General features: G+C 34.9%; 1 protein-coding gene across 3 annotated transcripts in view; it reads left to right on the forward strand.

Annotated features, from left to right (window-relative positions):
- Positions 1 to 17,869, forward strand: part of LOC140506070 (aldehyde oxidase-like) — a 92,711-nt gene that overhangs the window by 44,356 nt on the left and 30,486 nt on the right. For all 3 annotated transcript variants that reach the window (XM_072612829.1, XM_072612828.1, XM_072612830.1), the window contains 8 exons: positions 207 to 329; positions 3,566 to 3,662; positions 6,342 to 6,466; positions 7,539 to 7,672; positions 12,584 to 12,671; positions 13,896 to 13,982; positions 15,009 to 15,200; positions 16,166 to 16,393. In XM_072612829.1, the coding sequence (XP_072468930.1) occupies positions 207 to 329; positions 3,566 to 3,662; positions 6,342 to 6,466; positions 7,539 to 7,672; positions 12,584 to 12,671; positions 13,896 to 13,982; positions 15,009 to 15,200; positions 16,166 to 16,393 (1,074 nt within the window). The remainder of the gene's footprint in view (positions 1 to 206; positions 330 to 3,565; positions 3,663 to 6,341; positions 6,467 to 7,538; positions 7,673 to 12,583; positions 12,672 to 13,895; positions 13,983 to 15,008; positions 15,201 to 16,165; positions 16,394 to 17,869) is intronic.

A 17,869-nucleotide genomic window follows, 5' to 3' on the forward strand; every position in this document is an offset into this window, starting at 1 on the left:
GTTGCACTCAGTACCAATGAAACTGGGATCTTTTGAACTTTGGATGTATGATGTACCAGACACCATCATTTAGCATGTGAATACATTCAGAACTTGTAAGACTGATGTGTGTACCTAATTCTGTAGTAGAATGTGAATGTGACACAAGAGAAGAATAAAACATGCCCCTCTCCCCCAAAAAGCCTATGGTCTTTGTATTTTTTTAGGTCCTTGGTGTGGGCCAGCTTGTGTGTGCAGTGGTTGCTGATTCAGATGTTAAAGCTAGGCAAGCAGCTCGTCTGGTCAAGATTGAGTACAGTGATTTGGAACCTTTGATCCTGACTATTGAGGTGATTATCAAATTCTTCAGGGGTTCTCCTCTCTTAGAAATTAGGAGACAAGGGAGCCATCAGTCTTTAGGGGAAGTTGTGTCCCTGGACACAGACAGCTGTGCCTTCTCTCTCCCTTTATCTCCCAGCACCATTCAGCCAAACTTTGAAGAAAGAGTAAATGAATTCTGTCCTGTAAAGTCCAATTTCAGGTCCTACTTTGCTACTCTCCAACGTGTATCTTCCTATATAAGAAAAACATTTTATAAGCTTAAATCATCATTTTATAAACTTATAAGATTAATGCTTATTTGGGTACTCTCATGTGCCTATAGATTTCATAGTTGCTCACATTTCAAAATGAAGTTTTTGATTCCAAAATCACTTTGGAAGTTTCCAAAGGCTATTAGATTTTTCTCTCTGAAATCTTACATGTTCTTATGTATGTGTTTCATTTTAATTTAATTGTTTAATAAAGCAATTAAAGCATGTCATCATTTTTAAAAGTTGACATGTTAGAAATAAAATTAACAAAAGAGATTTTGAGTGCTTTGAGATTACTTAGAGAACAAGTTTATGTTTACAACAGGATTATTTGTCATAGGAAAAAAATCAAGTGTGTGTGGGGAACTGGCTGAGTCTCCAAGACAGTTTGTTCCAAAACAACTATGCATCCTGTTGCTCTCTGCCAAGTACTCCTAAATTTGTTTTTAAAGAAGAAAAAAAAAGGACCAGCTTTTCTTCAAAATCTAAAGTTCAAGCCTTTTTAGTGAACCAGGAAGCTATTCAAGTGATTGCCTTGAGTCCTTAGGATCAAGAGTCCTTAGGATCAAAACCCATGTTTTTAGAACAGTTAGGATCATTACTTACGTAATAGATTTGTTTTGAACACCACTGTACAAGTCCCATTTCCTTTCCTAACGAAACAAAAGAACATCTGATTTTGGAAGCTACAGATCCTTCTTTAGTACTTAACAAAGTTCTCATAAAGATCGCTGAAGATTAAATGAGGACATAAGAAAAATAATGGTTAGCATTTACATGCTACTTTGAGGTTTACAAAGTGCTTTACCCTTGTTATCTCATTGGAGCCTCACAACAGTCCTGGGAGGTAGGTGCTATTATCTCCATTTTACACATGGAGAAACTGAGGCTAAGAAAAGTTAAATTGCTTGTTTTAGGTCACAGAGCTAGTATGTATCTCAGGCTGGATTTGAACTCAGGTCTTCCTGATTCTGAACACAGCACTTTGTCCACTGTACCCTAAATCACTTTGCAAATCTTAAAGCTCTATTTAAATATGATCACTCTGTCTCTTCCTCCTTCTTCTCTTCCTCCTCCTTCCAAGTTTCGAAATGTTCCCTTCTACATCATCCAGGGAAAAAAAAATTAAGAAACAACTCATAAAGCCTCTAATTATGGGATGAAAAGCTCCACCCAAAATAAAAATCCCAACTTTACAAATGTTTCCTACACTGGTGTGGAGTAGAATCCTGAATTCTAATCTAAGACTGATTGAAACACAAATGGATGGATTAAAGGGGTGTGTAGAGAATGGTAAAATGTGCAAATCCAGATCAAAGTCAGCTGGCTTCTCTCACCAGGAAATATTTGGAAAATACATAGGCTCAAGCTGGCTTAGAAATCAGAGGACACATGATCTTGAAAAAAGAAAATTGCTCAATAGAGTTTCCAGATTAACTTTGGGAGGCAACCTGGTACTGTGGAGAGTGTTCTGAGCTTGGAGTCTTTAGACCTGAATCCAAAGTCTTTAAGGACTACTTAATGCCTGCGAAAACTTGGGCAAGTTGCTTTTCTCTGGGCCTCAGTTTTCTCATCTGTAAAATGAGGAGATTGTACAAGAAGGACTTTAAAGGTCCTTCTTGCTCTCTATGTGTGAGCTCATGGTTCTGTTTTTTACCCAGAAGATACTATCTTTAGCTTAGTTAGAAAATAAATGAGGTGATTAAATAAACTGTAGAATATATCAGTTATGACTTTGGCATGATAAAATTAAAACCACCCACCATCAAATAACCATCAAAACTGAGCATGGCAGTTTCAGAATCTGTAGTAGTTTATGTGGTACGACTCCTTTTTAACACTTGTCAAGAGACAGAGATAACATCCATTTGCCATGACTTGTGAGGATCTATAGGAAGAGTGGAGCTGTGGGAAAGGAGCTGGGACTTTGCTGCAATTGATGCACTCAGAGCTGCTTCAGAAGCAGAAAACAAATTTTATTTTAGTTCAGTTGTGTTTATTTTTCCCCTAGTTTCACTGTTTTTATAAGTTTGATTAGTGCGTTATTCAATTTTATCTTTTGGAAAATGCCTCGTAATAATTTTTTACCAATGTTCTTCAACACTTGAAATTAATCACTGTTATGATGGCATAACTGTTTTTTTTATACTCTTTTCAGTGGAACTTCAGTATTTAAAACAGGGAGGGCAAATCTGCCCTTGGAAAACTGTATCTGTTATCCTGACTATTTGAATAATGAATAATTATTACTTAGAGAACACACTTACGTTCACAGAAAGATCTCTATATACCATTTGTAAATCGCTAGTACAATCCCTTCCATCCTCCCCATCACCTCCACCTGCAGGAGATCTCAAATTGCCCTATTTGTACAGTCTCCTCAGGGAGTGTGCCTGAGGTTTCTCGGCTTCTCCACAAATCATTTGTGGGAAAGTTCAGCCAGGCATAGGCAGAGCCATAGGAAGAAGGCCTCTGAGACTCAAACCATGAAAACAGTGAGGCTGAGTGTTATGTAATGTTAAGTTGCTGCTGGTCAGCTTTTCTTTTTTTATTTCAATGAACGAAACTCTATTTTCTCTCCCTTCCACTTCCTCTCCCCACATTTGAGAAAAATTATCTTTATTTTTAAAATAAATAAATAAATAAACGTATATACACACATATACACACCCACCTCTATACATATACATCTATCTATATATACACACATATACACACATATACGCACATACACACCCACCTCTATACATATACATCTATCTATATATACACATATACACACATATACGCACATATACACACATATACACACATATACGCACATACACACCCACCTCTATACATATACATCTATCTATATATACACATATACACACATATACGCACATATACACACATATACACACATATACGCACATACACACCCACCTCTATACACATACATCTATCTATACATACACATATATATTTATCTTTTTCCATCTTATTCTCAGGATGCTATACAGCACAACTCTTTCCTTGAGACAGAAACAAAAATAGACTACGGAGACGTGGAGGAAGCATTTAAAACTGTTGACCAAATACTTGAAGGTAAAGCAAGTTGCGCCTTAAACGTGAGGAGGCAGTGTTGGGCAAGAGAAAGGACCCATAGAAGATCTTGGCATCAGTTTCAGCTCCGTCATGTCTTCTTGTTTGTCCTTTGTTGGTGACGATCAGTGACATCATGAGTGATATCTTTACTTGCCTGTGAACGGGATTTAAGTGAGGCAGCGTTATGCAACGTTGCCAGCTTCTGTCAGAAGACCTGGGTTCAAGTCCAGGCTCTGCTGCTTTAATGTGTAACCCGGAGCAAGTCACGTAAATGATCTGTCTAATTTTTTTCTGTAAAAGGAGAAGGGTTGACTAGATGACTTCAGAGGAGCGTTTTAGCTTTAAACATGGGAGCCTGTGACACTGGGCGGGTCACTTCCTGGAGTCTGTTTCCTCCTCTGTAAAATGAGAGTAATAATGTTTGTAGTGTGGACCTCATAGGGTTGTTGTGAGGGATGTGCTTTGTGAACCTGTCAGTGCTGTGTGAATGTGAGTTATTATTAAGCCTGGTTGAGAGTTCTTAAAGGACTTCTAATAAGGGATTATTAGGTCAGGTACATCTCAGACAGAGAGCTTTCTCAGTTGCTTTCTGGGAATCAGTTTTGGTAGCTTGAATATACTGCCCTACAGGTATCAACCTACCTGAAGCAATCTAATATCCTTGTCTACCCCAACCCATAAGATTTCTTGTAGCTCTAAAAATCTACAATTCTTCAATCACTTCTCCATTTTTCCATCTATCAACTCCACTTTCAGAAGGAGAGAGTTGTTAAGTAAGTCACCAACAAGTCAGGAAATCTGTATTTTGTTTCTAGTACCTTCTGTCACCCTGCTTTTCTAGGTCTCTGATTTACCCAGACTTTTTGCTGACGAATCTAACTTGTATGAAAGGTCTTCTCTGCTCTTTCTTTCAAAGCAGAGTTTAGTCAGCTTACGTGGTTTGCCAAACCTACTCTAATGTAATGATTTCTCATTCATTACTTTCATAGGCCATACTTACTGATCATCACATTCCATCTTCCCTGGGCCTTGGCACTGGCTGTTCTCCATTCTGAGAATGTTCTCCCTTCTAACCTCTACCTCACAGAATGTGTGGCTTTCTTTAAGATTCAGCCCAAATGCCCCATCCTGCATCAGGGGCTAACTGCTACTGCATACCTCTCAGAGGAATCCTTTCATCTACTTTGTACTTCTCTTGTATGTACCTGTTTTATACACACATACACACATGTGTGTGTGTTTACATTATGTATACTCATACATGCATATATTATATATATGTACATATACATATATATACACACACATACACACACACAGATATATCGAAAAGAAGTATGGAGTAGATGAAGTAGAGAATATACACACATACAGGTACATTATATATACATATACACACATATTAACAGGTATATTATATATACATATGTGTGTATATACATACATATAAACAGATATATAAACATCAGATACATGTATAAACAGATACATTATAAACACACATATGAACAGGTATATTATACACACATATAAACTATATTTATATATGTTATATGTTATGTTATGCATGTGTATACATACATATGGTACCTTGTATACACATATGTAAATAGGTGTAGTATATTTACACATGTATACATTATATACACACATATATAAACAGGTACATTATAAATATACAAACACACACAGGTATACATAGTCATATAAAAAACCAGGTACATCATATATACATGTACACGCATTTTAAAGAGGCACACTGTATATAATATAAACTTGTAAACAGGTACATTGTATGTACATATATATATATAAATAGGTACAGTGCATACATACACATATAAAAACAGGTACTACACACACACATACACACATACAGGTACAGAGAGGTATAGAGTAGATGAAGTACAGATGAGGAAACTGAGGACCAGATAAGTAGAAGGACTTCTCCAAGGACACACAGGTGCCAAATGGCAAAGTCAGTATTTAAATCTAGGTTCTCTGACTCTAACACTCTTTCCACTACACTGTACTGCCTCCCTTAAAGACTGAAGAGCTTCTGACTTTCATCTATGTTAGTGTCCACATTGAATCCTTCAGAAATATGACAGAAAATTGACTTGTATTAATTTCATTATCATCTACTCTCCCACTGATGATGAGGAGCTTTCAGGGGAATCCATGAGACTTAGGAAGAAGAAATCTGACTGGGCAGGTGGGGAGGAGGGATCAGGAATAAAAAGCTTGGGACAGAAAAGATTGCCCTGGGATGGCCTTCGGTATGGGGGAAGGGGAATCGTCACTATGAGTATATTTACTTCTCTTTTGTCTCTCCCATCTATATTTCGTACCTATATTTGCACTGGACTTTTGTCTCTGAGATTAAGAAGCCAGATATATTTTATAACTTAATCCTGTGCTTTTCCCATCTAGGGCAACAGTTCAGTCCTATAAATGTGAATTAATATTGCCTATGGGACTTATAGATGGCTAGGATTAGACAACATAGTCCCTGGAAGGGACGTTGCAGATGCTGCGTGTGGAAATGCTTGTGAAAATGAGATTAAGGCTGGGTAGCCAATAGTGCAGATTTTGCCCTACCTTACTTGCCCCTAAACTTGTCATCCATGCTGTTTTGTATAAATATTTGAGAGTTGTTGGTTTTCCCTCTTATAATAGGTGAGATTCACATCGGAGGCCAAGAACATTTTTACATGGAAACTCACAGCATGCTTGTTGTTCCATCTGGAGAGGACAAAGAAATGGATGTTTATGTGTCAACACAGTATCCCAAGCAAGCACAGGTAATGGAAAGATCTTGTCCAGGGGACATAGTTAATTCTAAAAATTTTCCAGCAAAAAACAATACAAAAACCAAAATAACAAAAAACAAATCCCAAACCTCACTTCCTACTTAAAAAATACTCTCAATTTCATACTTTTTAATGCCATGCTGAAATGAATATTTCTCTGGTTTTTGAAATGCAGTACTCTGTAGGGTAGCTTTTTGGGGGTGACAGAATCAGAGAACAGAGAATGTTATGGTGACATGTTCATTAACTGGGACATCTATTAATATGCAATAAACCATTTAACATTTTGCATCTTAAAAAACCCTTTTAATATGTAACATGTCCTCCTTTTGCTGCAGTCACTTATTATAAAAGTGCCTTGAGTTCACAAATTCTTCACACTTCTTAAAATCATCGTAGAACTACACTCATCACATTGAACGTTCAGTGTACCTCTGACAAACAGTCCATTTTGCCAGGCTTAGCTATAAATACAGCCCATAGGTTCTCAATGCAGTTTAAGACGGTGAGTTCTCAACCCTTTAAAACATGTTTATCTCCATCTCTTGGATACATTTCTCAAATTTTGTGAAATATAGCATGATATAAGACCTTGTTGCAGTATTCTTTCTCCATTTGGGAATTTCTGTAACTCCCAGACAATTTTGCTTCTTAATATATCAATATGTCTATCCGAATTCATAATTTTGATAAATAGGGACAAGACTTCTATGTCTCCTGAAAATTAAAAAATCCCTAAACATTTTTATTTAGGTGGATATTTCATAATTTAATGAAAATACCTAGATTTTATAAGCTAACATGGATTGCTTCTGACTTGGTTTTTGTATATCCTTGAATAAAAGGGGATTTTAATCAGTAAAAATTACCTTTCTCTAGTCTTCACTACTCCAGTATTTGTATTCCTTGCCCTAGGAAGTCATGTTTCTCTTCATAGTAATGATTAGATAGTAGCTAGCACTCTGCCCCCCTTCCCCTGCCCCCACATATATAATTGTCTCCTTGATAGGAGTTAAATTTCTTATTTAAAAGGAATGAGATTAATCCAAATTAATATTTACAGGACATAATAGCCTCCATATTAAAGGTTCCATCTAACAAGATCATGTGTCATGTCAAAAGAGTTGGTGGAGCTTTTGGTGGAAAAGCAACAAAAACTGGTATCTTGGCAGCTATTACAGCATTTGCAGCAAACAAGTAAGTGGAAATTTAAGTGTTATAGTTAATGAGAGCAAGAGAGTTGGCAGTACAGTAAGAAGTACTTTTGGAGTCAGGCTAATTCTACCCCTTTTAGCTATAATCCTAGGCAAGTCACTTAATCATTCTGAGTATCAGTTTACTTAACTCTAAGATGTGTATTACAATAATTCTTTCACTACCTATATGCCTTAGTTGTTGGAAGACAAAGTATTTTGTAAATACAAAAAAGCTTATAAATAGGAGTTATTGAAAGTGAATTAATTTTGGTGAAAGGAAAGCCAGGAAACATGGTGTACTCCCAATTAATTCTGCTTTAATGGAGGAGACTCCATGGTCCAATTTACAAAAGAAAACAAAAAAACCTGCAATGAGAAAAAAATTGAAATAAGCCAGAATTTTTTTTTCTATTTTAAGGCTAAAATAAACTGTATATATTTATAAATTGTAGAAACCAACATAATTATAAATTGCTACAGAAAAAAAAACAAAGAAAAACCATAGTAGAAAATATTGTAATACCTAGAAAGCAGAAAGACAATAGACTTGATTTGGTAATAATTACTTGGTTTAACTACCTATTGAATGAGTTATTATTTAATGTAGGGATTCCTTTAAATAAATGAGAATTTTGTTTCATTTCTGCAATAAATCATGTTCATCGGTCAAATGTATACCAAATAACCCAAAAAGCTTTAATTTTTTGTTTTTGCTGAGAAACAAAGTCTGGTGCTCTTTTCCTCTGAAAGTCATAGAAACAGGATATTTTTTTAGTTATCAAACCTTTATTTTTTCTCCCTCTTTCATTCCCTCCCCAATCTTTTTTTTAAAGCAACAAAATTCTTGTAACAAATAGGTGTTGTCAAGTAAAATGAATTCCCATATTAGCCATGCCCCCAAATGTTTGCTTCATTATAAATTTTAGTTGATCGCCTCTTTGTCAGGAAGTGGGTAGTATTCTTCATCATTAGTCCTCTAGAATTATGGTTAATTATTGTATTGGTCAAAGTTCTTAATTAAATCTTTTAAAATTGCTCTTTTCTGTAATGTTGATATTATAGTAGAAATTCTTCTCCTGGTTCTGCTCATTTCACTTTGCATCAGTTTACAGAAGTTCTCCCAGGTTTCTTTGACATCACTTCTTTTTTCATTTCTTATAAGCCAGTAGTATTCCACTGTATTATTCACATACCATAATTTTGTTCAGTCATTCTCCAATGGATGGTTCCTCCTTAGTTTCTAATTCTTTGTCTCTATAATAACAGTAGCAATGAGAACAGTAACTGATATTTATATAACATTTTAAGGTTTGCTAAGCTCTTATAAATACTATCTCATTTTATCCTCACAATAGCCCTAGAATGTAGGTTCATTTATTATCCTTATTTTACAGATGAGACAACTTAGTCAGACAGCAGTCTTAAAATGACTTACCCAGGGTTACACAAGCTAGTAAGTGCTTGAGGCTGGATTTGGACTCAGATCTTCCTGAATCCAATTCCAGGGCTCTGTCTACTGTACCACCAAGGTTCTTCTGTAAAAATTTCTGTATATGTGATTTCTTTCCTCTTTCTTTGATCTCTTTGAGGGGAAGACCCAGTATTGCTATTATGAATCAAAAAGTATTCATAGTTTACTAACTTTTGGGTCATAGTTCCAATTTTTTTTCCAGAATTGCTGTGCCAATTCACAATTCCACCAACAGCACATCAGTGTACCTGTTTTTCCACAGCCCTTCCAACAAATAAAAACGTCAAGAAGCAGTTATTAAGGGCTTACTCTGTGCTAGGCACTATGCTAGGCACTGGGGATATAAAGAAAGACAAAAACAGTCCTTGTCTTCACGGAGGTCATGTTTCCCCTGAGAAAGACAATATTCAAATAATTCTATACACACAAGATAAGTGGAAGTTATTTCAGAAGAAAAGTGCCAGCACCATGGGGGACCAGGCAAAGACTTCTTTCAGAAGATGAGATTTTAGCTGAGACTAGAAGAAAGCTAGCTAAAACAGGCTGTGGTGATGAGGGAGAACATTCTAGCTATGGGGAACAGCCCATGATAAGCACAGAATAGGGAGAAAGAGTATGGGGAACAGCATGGAGGCCAGTGTTACTGGATTGTAAAATATTCAGAGAGGAATAAAGTCTAAGAAAATCATTTGTCAACTTTTGCATTTTGGGGTGGAGTCAACTTTGACAACCTAATATGTATGAAGTGGAACTTCAGAAGTGTTTTATATTTCTCTTAATTATCAATGATTTATTTTTTTATATGGCTAAAAAAAATCTTGTATTTTTTATCTTTTGAGACCTTTCTGCTGAGCTTCTTTGATCATTGATCAATTCATGAATGTTCTTATTCTTGTATATTTGAATCAGTTCTTCATGTACCTTGGAACTGAGAACTTTTTTTAAACTTGCTGCAAAGATTTTTTTTTCCCCTGTTAATTATTTCTCATCTAATTTAGCTGAATTAGATTTGTTTTTGCAAATTCTTTTTAATCTTATGTAACCAAAATGATCTATTTTATCTTCTGTGATCTTTTTTGTCACTTGTTTGGTGAGGAACTATCCACTTGTCCATAGATCAAAAAGGTAACTTTTTTCTTGTTCCTTTAAACTGTTTATTATATGACCTTTGATATCAAGGTCATATATCCATTTGGAGAGTATCTTAATATATGGAGTAGGGTATTGATCAAAGCCCAGTTTTTACAAGACAGCTATGCAGTTTTTGAAGTAGTAAGTCCTTATCCCATAATCCAGGGGGCTTGAGTTTATGGAACACTACATTACTAAATGCATTTGCTCCAATAAGTTGTGTCCTAATATGTTACAATGATCAACCAATTTTTAACCAGCATCAGATCTTTTTGATGATTACCGCTTTGTAATGCAATTTGAGATCTGTTGATGTTAGGCATCCCTTTTTTCCACTTTTTACAATTATTATTTCCTTTATTATTCTTGACCTTTTGTTCCTCCAGATGTATTTCATCACTATTTTTCCTACTTTGTTTAAGTAGTACTTTGGTAGTTTTATTGGAATGGTGCTGTTTAAGTAAATTAATTTTGGTAGTATTGCCATTTTTATTACATTGGTTTGCCCTATCCATTGATATTTTCTAATTATGCAGGTCTTTTTGATTTCTGCAAATGATGTTTTGTAGGTGTATTTATATATTTCCTGTGTGTATCTTATTGTGGGCAGACTCCCAAATATTTTATACATTCTGTGGTTCTTTTAAATGGTATTTTCTTTCTATCATTTCCTGCTAGGTTTTATTAGAAAAAATAACAGAAATGTCATTGATATTTGTAGAATTGTTAATATCCTGCAACTTTGCTGAAGTTATTGTTTCAAGTAATTTTTGTCAGTTCCTTAGGTTTCTCCTAACTACGCCATTACATCATCTGCAAAATTAACACTTTTATTTCTTCTTTGATGATACGTATTCCCTCAAATTCTTCAATTTTTTTCCTGTAACCAGTATTTATAGCACTATATCAAATACTAGTGGTGACAATAGACATTTTTACTTTATCCCTAATGTTATTGAAAGGACTCAAATTTGTTCCCTTCACATATAATGCTGGCATTTGATTTTAGATAGATATTATTTACCATGTTAAGATAAAGTCCATATATTCCTGTATTTTCTAGTTTATTTCTTTGATCTTTGTAGAAATGAGTGTTGATTTATTAAAAATCAAACTTGCACTGAGATTTTTGGGTCAAATTTTTGTCAATTTTTTTTGTCTCGATACAATCACATGATTTTTGTTGGTTCTGATGTTAATATGCTTATAGTTTTCCTAATGTTGAACCAAACTTGCATTTCTAGTATAAATCCAGCCTAGTCATCATGTATAATATCTGTAATATGTTGCTATAACCTTTCAGTTAGTATTTGTTATTTTTGTCTCAGTGTTCATTTGGCTTATTGGCATGTAGTTTTCTTCCTCTGTTCTGACTCTCTCTGGTTTAAGAACCAAGACTAGGTATAATAGAAGAAATTTGGTAGGATTTTATCTTTTTTCCATTCTTGCAATTAGTTTATGTATGATTGGAATGGATTATTCTTTGAATGTTTGATAAAATTGGCTCACAAATCTACCTGGTCCCAATTTTTTCCCTTTGGGAGTTCATATTTGTCTCAGAACATAGAATTTTAAAGTTATATGGACCCTAATAGGTTAGTGCAATTTGCCCACTCACTTTATGACTGATGAAACAGAGCCTCAGAGACATCAAGTAACTTTTTCAAAATTTCCCAAGTGATAGATGGTAGAGCTGTGATTCAAATTCCTGTCATTTAATTTAAATCCAGTTTTCTTTGCACTATACCTGATGATTCTAGATCCTTAATCTTATCCCTAAAATAGAGCAAAGAGATGACAATCTCTCTGTTCCACTTTCTCAATCAGAAGCCATCCCTTGAAGCATTTCCAGATGTTATATTATAAAATGAAACCTTGGATATTTGGCTTGACTTGGAAAGTTTCAGATTCATAGATTTAATTAACTATAAGAAATATTTCCTGAACTCCTACTTTGAGTCTAGCATTATGGTAGACACAATACAACTGATATATGATAAAAGCCCTGAAGAAATATCTTAAGACCCTTTTCTTATATGGGAAGGTAGCTATAGAGGTCCATGAGGGGAATAGGAAACATCCCAAAGTTTAAGCTGGTACAGTGAAACTCTCCTATAGGCAGAGAACACCAAAGCAATAAGCTTGGTCAAGGGGTGGAGAGGTTCCTGCACAAACTGGAGCATTGATGGATTAGGTTGGAGTAGAGCCTGAGAAATGAACTGAAAGAAAATGATTTAAATAAATCCAAAATATTTGTTTTTTCTTATGGCTTATCCTTACTTGGTACAAAATGACCTTTTCTGGTTTTAGAACTGGCCGTCCAGTCCGCTGCATTCTGGAACGTGGAGAAGATATATTAATAACTGGAGGCCGTCATCCTTACCTTGGAAAGTACAAAGTGAGTAGAAGAAAAAAGTCAAAATGTCCTGAAGGTTATGAGCATAGGGAAGGAAAGAGCATGATGTGAATACTGGGGGAAAGTATGAAACTAGCTTGACCACAGCAGTGAGTGCTTGAGTTGTGAGAATGTAAAGTTGGATTTGGGTAAGGTGAGTCCAATATTGTGAAAAGATTTGGATACAAAACAGTGCAAGAAGTTTGAACTTGGGTAGAGGGTATTAACTTCTTTTGTCATTGACCCCTTTGGTAGTTTGGTGAAGATAATGGAGCATTTTTCAGAATAATATTTTTCACTGGATAAAACAAAATATGTAAGATTTACAAAGGAAATCAAATATACTGAAATATATTTATCAAAATATACATTAAAGAAGAAAAACAAATTTGCCCAGGTTTAGGACACTTGGTGTATAGACACCAGGGAGAAATTGTGAATTCTTAAGCAGCAGAGTAGTATGATAAACACGTTCTTTTAGCAGTTTTAATATGATTAATATCATAGGGTGATATTACAGAGTGATTCTGAGATGGAATGAGAGAATCTGGAGTTAGGGAGACTTCAGAAAGTTATTGCAGAATTTAGGCAGCCAGTAGAGATCTGGGCTGGAGTGACGCTAATGGGAATGGAGAGAAATGGGCAAATTTAAGAGATGTTACGAAGAAGCAATAAATAAGACCTGGCGATAGATTGGATGGAAGAAAGGGAGTAAATGGAGAAGAGGGAGAAGTAGTATAATTTTAAGATAGGTGATTAAGAGAATGATGGTGTCGTTAACCAAAACGGGGCTGATTGTAAAGAGGAATCAATTGGGGGAGAAAATAATGAATTTGGTGGGAGAAATACTTAGTGTGGTGCATCATCTAAGTATAAATGTGCCGAAGACAATAGAAATATAATATCGAGTTGAATATCTTGATTAGGCCTGAAGATGTAGATTTTAAAGCAATGACTACAGAGGTGATAACAAAAGCTATGAGAATTTGTTAGTGTTTGTTTCATATCTTTATGTATTATTGTCCATTGACATAAATTATTGCTAGAGGTCAGGTGACAACAGGGAAAAAACAAGAATGTTCTACTTTCAATGGTAAATGTAAGTAGACTCTGTCTTGTATCCATAGAAAAGAAGGACAACCTGCTTAGCCTTTAGAAGCAGCTAATTAGAATTTAAAGGGAATGTTTTCTTCCTTCAGTCTCTAAAAGATAAGTTCTGTTCTTTAGGTAGGATTCATGAATGATGGTAGGATCATGGCCCTGGATGTTGTACATTATGCTAATGGTGGCTTCACATTGGATCACTCTCAATTTGTAAGTATTGATGGATAAACATACATTCAGTTATTTAATTATGGAATTACAGAAGTTATATATATGCATATATACATATATGTGTACATATATATATATATATATATATATATGGTTTATGCAATAAACATCAAGAGAATATTGCTTCTAGTGCTATAATACAGGAAGGGAGTAGGCCTATGATTTCCTTGGTATAAGAAACTTTCAGATGAGGCAACTTCCTTGACTAATGCACTTGTCACTTTCTCCACAAATTGTAGTCTTAGAAGAGAGATGCCTAGAGCATTGAGAGGTTAAGTGAATTGCCCAGGGTCAAGCAGTCAGTAAGTATTACAAGTAGGTCTTTAGTGTTGGTCTTCCTGGAGTATAGACTAGCTTTGTATCTGCTATACCAGGATTATCCAACCTATATAATACTAGAAATGTATATTGTTTACGTAAGGAACTATTGGTGGAGAAACTGTATGAGGTAGTAGAAAGATCACTGAATGTGAATCAGAGCTAGATTGCATTCCCAACTTTGTTTCACTGTCCAAGCTAGATCTAGATCCAGAGCAGGTCCCTTCACTCTAAAACTGTTTCCAGATCTAGAAAATGGGGATAATAACACTTATAGTAACTAGCATGACTTTTGTGAGAATCACATGAGATAATATATGTAACCATTTTGTAATAACAAAGTAGAGTAAATATGAGTTATTGATTATTTGTACACTAGTGAGATCAGAAGGTCTTTGAAATACTTTTGCCTTCTGACTTTGGATGCTGTATATCATCTGAAAGTAAGTCTCAGACTCAAGTTTCTTTGTCAAACATCCACTTTTATTATGGGACTACTTTTTGTCTCAAGTTTGGAAGAACAGAAACAGGGAGTAGGAAGGGCAAGTACTTACAATCCCATCAGTGATTTCTTTTATTCCAGGACCTAGGACAGTGCTTGACACATGGGCATTTGACAGGTAGACACTTCTTAAGTAGGGGCTTAAAAAATTGCTTGTTGATTGATTGTCTGATCAATTCCTACAGGTAATACAGATGGGTCTCCTAAAGTTGGACAATGCTTACAAGATCCCAAACCTACGCTGCCGAGGACTTGCTTGCAAAACCAATTTACCTTCTAACACTGCTTTGCGTGGATTTGGTTTTCCCCAAGCTGCGCTGGTTACAGAATCATGCATAACAAAAGTTGCAGCCCAAAGTGGTTTGCCACCAGAGAAGGTAACTAAATTATCCTATAACAGAAAACACACAGAATATCAGAACAGAAAAAAATTCCGTAGATTATATAGCCCAATTATCCCATTTTATAGATGAAGAAAGTAAGGCACAGAAAATGAAAAGTCCTTGCTGTAGGCATGATGAGTCTACTGCATCCTTGTGACCACATTCTTTTCTTTCCTGGCTAATGATCCCTACTGGTTCCTAGTCAGCTCCACCTCCTCATTTTCAACCAGGTTCCCCAACATTCAGTTTAGTCTGCAGGAAGGGACACAAGCTTTCCTGAACTTTTCTGCTTTCATGACAATAGTATTCAACCTTTCTTTTAAGTGTTCAGTGGGTTAGTTATAAGCCTGCCAGGGAAAGGATGGAATAACACCAAAATGGGAAACTTCAAGTTAATAGAGATCTTAGCAGTTATGGTCCTTTAGGCATAAGGAACTAGATCTGTCTCTTCACTGTTCTTGATTTTCTCTGACTGACCACCTGCTTCTGCCAGATCTGGTCCTCAGAGTCAGCGTAATCCTGTCTGGGTTTGGTGTGATTAGTTCTTGGCCTATGCCAAAGAGTCAATCAGGCAAAACTATAGGGCTCAAATCCTACCTTTGATGTTTATTGCTTTCTGATGTGTAGTTACCTTGTCTCAATGTACAGCTTTGGATGACATTATGCAAGTCATTTAACTTCCTTGGATTAATTTCTTTACTTGTAAAATGAACAGGTTGGACTAAATGGTTTCTGAGGCCCCTTTCAACTATCTATCTATGCTTCTATGAGCTTAGGATACTAAATAAGATCTCCGTGGAAGAGGCTTTTGGTAGTCAGAAAAATACTGTTGGCTAGAGTAATCTAGGAAGACCTCATGGAAGATACAAGACTTGAGTAGGACCTTAAAGCATGAGTACGATAGAGAGGAAGAGAAGAAAGGCTGTATTTTGTATCATTTTTGGAAATTTCTTTTTAAGGTGAGAATGATAAACATGTACAAAGGAATACATGAAACACACTACAAGCAGGAGATTGATGCAAGCAACCTAATGAAATGTTGGAATGAATGCATAGAGATTTCCTCATACTATGCAAGGAAAGCAAGGGTAGAAGACTTCAACAAGAAGAATTATTGGAAGAAGAAAGGAATTGCACTTATTCCACTGAAATTTCCTGTTGGTCTTTGCTCACTTCCTGCTGGTCAAGTAAGTCTGCTATATAGAGGCCAAAGAATGCTGCTTTGCTGTGGAAAAGTTAAGCTAGTAAAAATATAGTTTGGTAAAATAAAAAAAGAAACCTTTGGTTAAAACCAAAATTATATTTTCCTCTAGGTCAGCTCTGTGTGTATATATGTATACACACAAACATATATGCAGATAAACATCCACACATGTATACATATATATTCGTATATACATATGTGCATACATGCTTGGCTTCTAGATTATTCCCAGAAAAGATAATACTAGCTTTTGATTTTAGACAGATATTATTTATCATTTGAACAAAAGTTCCATATATTTCTATGCTTTCTAGTTTTTGTTTTTAAACAGGAATAGTGTTGATGTCTTGTCAAAAAGCCTTTTCTGCATCTATTGAGGATATTATATAATTTTTGTTGGCTTTGTTATTAATATGGCCAATTATGGTTTATAGTTTTTCCAATATTGAACTAGCCTTGCATTCCTAGTGTAAATCCAGTCAGGTTATAGTATATGATCTTTGTGACATTTGCTATAATCTGCTTACTAATATTTGATTAAATTTTTTTGAATCAATATTAATTGGAAATATTGGTATATGGTTAATTTTCCCTGTTTTGACTCTCCCTAGTTAAAATATCAAGACTATATTTGTACTGTAGAATGAATTTGGTAGAACATATATTCTTTACCAATTTTTTCAAACTGTTTAGGTAGTGTTGGATTTAATTGTTCTTTAAATGTTTGGTAGAATTCACTTAAATATCTACCTGGTCCTTAGTTGTTGCTGTTTTTTCCTTCTGGAGGTCATTTATGGCTTGTTCAATTCTTTTCTCTAAGATCGGGTTATTTAAATTTATTTTCTATTCTGTTCATCTGGACAATTTGTATTTTTGTAAGTATTCATTCATTTCATTTAGAATGTTAGTTTTATTGACATATTGTTGGCCAAAATAGCTCCTAATAATTGATTTATTTCTTCTTTTCATTAGTTGTGAATTAATTTTGTTTTTCATTTTAGATACTGTCAATATGTTTTCTTTCTTTTTAAAAAACAAATTAGCTAATCAGGCATATCTTTTTAACTCCACTGCCCACCCCCCAACAGTTCCTAGTGTTATTTATTTAGTTCTTTTTCTTGCTTTCAATTTTGTTCATTTTTCCTTTGATTTCAGGATTTCTATTTTAATGTTTAATTTAGGGGTTTTAATCTGTTGGTTTTCTTTTTTAATTGCACACTAAGTTCATTAATTTCCTCTATCTCTTTTGCTGATGAATGCATTTAGAGATATAACAATTTCCCTAAATAGCCTGTATCACACAAATTTTGGTATGTTGCCTCATTTTTGTCATTATCTTTAATGAAATTATTGTTTTTATGATTTGTTCCTTGATGTCCCTCTTCTTTAGGACTGAATTATTTAATTTCCATAAATTTTTAATCTTTGCTTCAAAGGCATTTTATTGAATATATCTTTA

This window comes from Notamacropus eugenii, chromosome 5, assembly GCF_028372415.1.
Source record: "Notamacropus eugenii isolate mMacEug1 chromosome 5, mMacEug1.pri_v2, whole genome shotgun sequence".
NCBI classification, from domain to species: Eukaryota; Metazoa; Chordata; class Mammalia; order Diprotodontia; family Macropodidae; genus Notamacropus; species Notamacropus eugenii.